Genomic DNA, 6,059 nt, shown 5'->3' on the forward strand with positions numbered 1-6,059 from the left:
ATGCTCTCAAAATTGCCTCTTAGACGGCCTTTTTAGCTTTCTTCTTGCTGATATGTAATATAGTTTTCAAGATTCTTGACACCCAATCTTCTGCCATGGCTGGATACAAGCTCAGTGTCTTGATTACACCTAGAACATCGTCGCTGTACCACCATAGCTCCTTAGCACTGGGCCTTCCTCCTTCAGTTCCTCTTAAAACATCAGTCATCGTCTCCTTTGAACAGTCACTCACTCTGTACCGCAGAACAGTTGGTCTATCTTCCAACTTCTCAGTAGCTTCTCTAAACACCATATACTTGAATGAGCTCAACTCTTAACTGTTTCTTATAATTATTATTACACTATCATACAATTTTAGAACATATACAAGTCGATGTCAAGCATTAACGGTATTCGAAACTGGAGAAAGCAAAATGGAAAAATAGATGATGGGCAGACTTCCGTATACCAATAATTCAATTATTTGGGGCAAATGAAATGACTTCACACTTGTTAGAAATTTCAACCTATTTTGTCAGTGCACATTAGTTTCCTTATGCAATAGACCGGGTCCAAAATGACTTTGTTTGCAATTCTGTTACAAATAATGGTATCATTTTTAGCATATGACTTCATATGCCTCCAAGAAGAAACATTAAATGTACCAAGTGCCAATCAATATATAAAAGATTTGCAGTAGAAAGTACAATAATCCTAATCACTGGCTGCAATCGAGAATAATACCTGAAAATATATCTCCAATTCAAATGATGGGTTGGTGAAGAAAAAATAAGTGTCAATCCAGTGCATTTCCACACCACCTGGAAAATTCTAAACATCAATGCTGAAGAGGAATTGTAACCATTGAATCCAACAAATGCCAATAGGCACAGTAGTATGCTAATAATTTGGAGGCAAATTGATGGTACTCTGACAGAGAAAGGAATTCAGTTGTGTGAGCTATGTTCTAGACTTGGTTCTTTGGTCACGTGTACGTATAATTGCACAGATATTCAGTTAGGTTTTGGGAACCATTCTTCTCGGTTCTATTTTTCTCTTCATTCCCACCTCCTTTCTATCCTTTCTCCGTGTGTGAGGAAAAGGGGGGTGGGTTGGGGTGTAGTAATGATATAGAATCAACTAGTTACAAACATAAATATAGAATCAGATCACAGTACAATTTAGATCTAGATAGAGGAAACTATCAGCATAGCACACAATCACCTGTAGCCACCTTTCCGATGGTAAATCCAACTGGATTCCGAATATTGCCTAAATGGATTCCAAATGTAACATTCAGGGTGTGTTTGAGTCCCATTCTTTTTTAAGAATGTATTTTGGAATAGTAAATTGATGGGGAAAGTGTGATTAAAAAATAAGGAAAAAATTTTGGTTTGTGAGTAATATTACTTAAATGAAGAATATGTGGTTCAATAGAAGAGAGAGAAAAATGGGAATCAAACACCTCCTTAGAGTTTAAATCAAACTTTACCAAATAAATGGCATGCTAACCCCTCAAGGCATTTCTTTAGATCCTCCGCAGCATATGATGTGGCATCAGTGCCAGATGCCTCCCAATCAGCCAGCGTAAAAACTCTAACACCTTCCATCTGAATATTGTACAAAGGACAGCATCGAAGAAAAAGAAACAACTTGAGCATTGAAATTAGAATAAAAATATGACATCAGATAGTAATACAAACCTGATGGAATACAGGGTAATGAGTTGAATCAATAGAATCTCTGCGATATACATCTCCAGTGACAAGGAAATGAGTATGGCCTCCTCTCAGTAACTCAGCTTGATAAGCACTAGTATGGCACCTCAAGACAGTTTTAGAATCCACATAATATGTATCATTATAACTCCTGCTCACATGATCAGTAGGTACCAATACATCGTCAAAGTTCTGCAAGAACAAGATCGACAATCAAAATAGATCCATCAACCAACAAAATCAAATGACCAATGTGGCAATACGAGATTATCAAGCGTTGGCATGAAGCTGAATAACAAGAATATAATTGTCTCAGTAATTCCAAATTTGGTGCTTCCATGGACAGTATTTCATTTGGTTCTTCTTTAGGTTCTCACAAGGTCTCCAAAGTTAAATCATTTATTTCAATTAATCACATTCGGAAGTGAATATACAACATCTTTGTATCTTTGATTCCTCGGTCATATTTGCAAGAGTCACTCTAGGCATTCTTAGAAATAAAGAGATGAAGTCCAGTTGTCCAGACTTGGAAAATGTTTACTCAGTTCTCAAGACTCTTTGGTACGCAAGCAAAGTCATTGGAGATTTTGTGTCCCCTAGATTCTTTAAGTCGAATGTGTGGTGTTCAAGTCAATTGACATATTGTTATTTCATAGAGTGTCCTCATTCTAAATACCCTACCTGCTGCCTAGCTCCCCACCTCTTCTATACTAGCATTATAAGAATCAAGAAAAAAAATAGAAAAATCACCTCAATCCTTTACAGTTTTTTTTCCTTTATAGCATTAATTGGCATTTGAGTGTTATAAGCTTAAAGAAATATCAATAGAGCAGGGGACCTATTGACGCACCCTACTAAAACCGAATTAATATATTAAATAAGAAAAAGGTAAACTTTCACGGGGGAGAAAATACCAAAAATTTGATCAACACTGTCGAAATAAAATCATAGATAGCAGCATTGCTAGTTCATAGGACATTAATTAAGAAGGAGAAAAGCAAGTTTCAAATTCCTTTATGGACCAATTGACCTACCACAATAGTCGAAACTATTGGGTACAAATCATCAAACTTGTCAAATTTGTTGGGATAATTAGTGTCAAAATAGTCATAGATTGCATTCTTCAGGATGCCAAGGGGATGCTGATCCCTCCTGTGAAGCTGCATTCCAAGCTTTGAGAATATTGAATCAGGAACATTGTTTGTTGGGTCATCTCTTACTATTTCTGCAAATTTAATCATCCAAAGTTCCATAAGTTGACGAACAATGATTCGAGAAATGTGGCATGATCACATAACCCATTAAATAAATGGGAACAAGTATAAATATATGAAAAAATCTACATTTTTGCCAACCCCCCACATTCAGCACATTCATAAATTGAACAAATTTCAACAAAAGAAAGCAGAACCTTCCATTAAGCCATAATCAATTCTGCAAATACACAGAACACATATCCTAGAATAAAAGGTGCACATTCTCTTTGGCTTTTATTCCACTCACTTCAAAATAACAATGAGTATTATTCACTACTAATTGCACAAAACCCGCCATTTTAAGTCAAAGATATTCAAGTTTTCCTAAACAACAATCAATCCAAATGGTGGATTTGCAGAAATGCCCATCTAGAAAAAAAAATTCTGATAGAGTAAGTCATAGTAGAACAAACAAGATACAAACTTTCATAGTGATTACAACGAGAAATAAATGCAAATAAGTTCGATCCAAACTGTAAAAATATAAAACACCCACAACAAATTCATATACTACAACAAAAAGAGCCAATCGCAAAGTGAAGCAATTGAAGAAAACAGTAATTTCTAGAAGTGGGCATGTTACCAGTTTTGGCAATCTTGATGCCACCAAGCTCGAGAACTGATGCCATCGGTTGCCTGAATTTGTCTGAAGGAAAAGCAGAATTTGTGGAGAAAAAAGACAATTGTATGTAAAAGGCAAAGCTTCTTCTGTGAAAGAAAAGAGATGGCTTTGAGAAGAGTGTGGATTGCAAAAGTGTGAAAGCCATGGCAGCAGTGCTGGTTGCTGTGGTGGATCAGCAATTAATTCATTATGGGCTCTCCTGCAAGCCCATAGAATTCGTCCACAGATGAAATATTTTGGGCTTTGAGTTGTAAATGAGAAAGATAAGGGGGCAAATTAGGTACAATACCCTAAAAAATTAACTGATTTGATAAATACTTTGATAATTAATTAAATCACTTAAAGACAGTAATTGATACATCATAAAACTCCAAAACCTCCAAAACACCCCAAATATATCTGATCCACGACCTCCAATGTAACCCGAGCACCGTTTCATCCACTCAAAACTGTCAAGGAATTGCAAAATCCATCCAAAATCGCAGAAAATTTACAAAATGTCGATGATTCAAAGCTTTTTTCAGCCACCATCAAATGTTTACGACACATTTTTCCTGGAAGCCTGAAGATGATTGACTGGAAAGATACATCCAACACTCATGTTTTCATAGTGCAATTTACGATCCAACTTTCCATTTTTTTAAATTCTGAGACCACATCATCTGCCCATGCTATGATTGACTGGGAAGATACTCCATCCAACACTAATGTTTTCAAGGCCGTTGGGGTTGCAGACGGAGGAAATGAAGGAGCTTGAAGATGATCTGATTCTTCTGATAAGTGGAGAGATTTTTGGGGTTGGTTGTTTTGCTTTACAGGTTAAGGCAATTTTGATTCGGCAAAGAATTCTTATACACTTGCCCTAATCAAGGTCTATATCATGGTAGGCTGATATAAGAGCTGGTCCCGAGCACGCGCAGATCTCAGGCCCAAAACCACACAAAGGGCCTATTTTTGACCGAAGTGCTTTTTTTTTTTAATATTGAAAGAAGGAAAATAGTTTTTTTATTAATTGTGAGATGATTGTGATATTTATTTGTTGTTTTAATCTTAAGTTTTAAATTAACAATATGTTGCATAATATATCGTTGAATTTTATATTTAGAGCACGTTTGAGCCACATTATAATGAGAATGAGAATGAGAAATAGAGCCGTTAGGGGCTTCACAACAGAGATAGAAATTCAAAAATGGTGGCTTGATGTGATGGATAACGGTCCTATTTTTCATTTTAATGAGGTAAAAATGGGGCTCAAACAGGGGCTTACATTCATTTTGAGGACCTAATTTTTGGAATTCGCCTCGAACCCCGACAATCACAGAATCGATCCTGGTTGATATCTTAAAGAAGAAGGGTTGACTACAGTATAGTTCTGCAGTCAATCAGAATTGAAAACACCATGTTAGTGGTAAAATTTGGAACTAATTAAAGTTTGATCATTTAACTGGATTAATAGTGGGATAAAGTTCTAACGAGTCATTAAAGATCTATTATGGTAATTTCTATTATAAATTCTTGGAGAAATTGATAGGTGTTGAAATTTGCAATTTGGACATCATCAATTAGTACTTGAAGCCGTATAGTTTACCGAGAGGTCACTTTTTTAATTTTTGTCACTTTTTTTGAGCGTGTCACTTTTTTATTTTTTTTATTTGTGTCAATTTTTTTGAATTCGTTACTTTTTTTTTAGATTTTTGTCACTTTTTTTGAGCGTGTCACTTTTTTATTTTTTTTATTTGTGTCAATTTTTTTGAATTCGTTACTTTTTTTTTAGATTTTTGTCACTTTTTTGAAATTTTGTCACTTTTTTTTTAGTATTTGTTACTTTTTTCAATCACCTTATTAATTTTTATAATTTTTTTTAGTGACAAACATCACGTTTTAATAGAAGTGACATTCCATTTAATAAAAAAATGACAACTGTGTCACTTTTTTTTATTAAAAAGTGACAATTTTTAATAAGAAAAGTGAAAATGTGTTACATTATTTAACATCACAAAGTATTTTTTACTTTAAAAAACATTTCATATGATTTTTCAAAAGATTCATAATTTTAAGGGTATTTTTGTAAGTTGTCCATGATAAGGCGGCTAAGGCCCACGATGTTATCAACTTCTGTAATGGTGATCCAACAATGACACCTCCACCTCTTCCAGTTTCCCACTGAACACTTACACTTCCTGATAGGTCATGGGTACATGGATCAGGCATGAAAAATATTCATCATCTTTCGACGAAAGCCGCCCATCACCATTGCGATATCAACTCTTATTGCCGCTATTATAAGCAGTAGGGGTGAGTACATATCTGGTCGAATTCGTTTTGTTCAATTGACAAGTAGATTCCTTCTTGCCTGCTTAGAAGCTTTCATGTTCAAGTGAATGGTTAGAGATTAAAAAGCCAATCAAAAATATTAGAAGTATATGCTGTAGCCATTAGAATTGAAATTAATTTGTTGACCTTTGCTTTTTGCTATTTATGAAA

The 6,059-nt window shown here is 34.9% G+C and overlaps 2 protein-coding genes across 2 annotated transcripts in view; both read right to left on the minus strand.

Moving 5' to 3' along the window:
• LOC111370026 (phenylalanine--tRNA ligase, chloroplastic/mitochondrial-like) overlaps nt 1-292 on the minus strand; it is a 14,020-nt gene extending 13,728 nt beyond the window's left edge. Inside the window, exon 1 of the mRNA XM_022991738.1 lies at nt 49-292. Within this exon, the coding sequence (XP_022847506.1) occupies nt 49-292 (244 nt within the window). The remainder of the gene's footprint in view (nt 1-48) is intronic.
• Nucleotides 293-354: 62 nt separating this feature from the next.
• On the minus strand, nt 355-3,734 carry LOC111370027 (phenylalanine--tRNA ligase, chloroplastic/mitochondrial-like). The gene is made up of 6 exons (XM_022991739.1): nt 3,537-3,734; nt 2,732-2,922; nt 1,683-1,889; nt 1,472-1,589; nt 724-800; nt 355-399 (listed from the first exon to the last, which is right to left on the minus strand). Exons 1-6 carry the CDS (start codon nt 3,718-3,720, stop codon nt 355-357), a joined length of 822 nt encoding a protein of 273 aa, XP_022847507.1. The 5' UTR covers nt 3,721-3,734.
• Nucleotides 3,735-6,059: the final 2,325 nt, after the last annotated feature.

Source organism: Olea europaea, chromosome 21 (genome assembly GCF_002742605.1).
Source record: "Olea europaea var. sylvestris chromosome 21, O_europaea_v1, whole genome shotgun sequence".
Lineage (NCBI taxonomy): Eukaryota > Viridiplantae > Streptophyta > Magnoliopsida > Lamiales > Oleaceae > Olea > Olea europaea.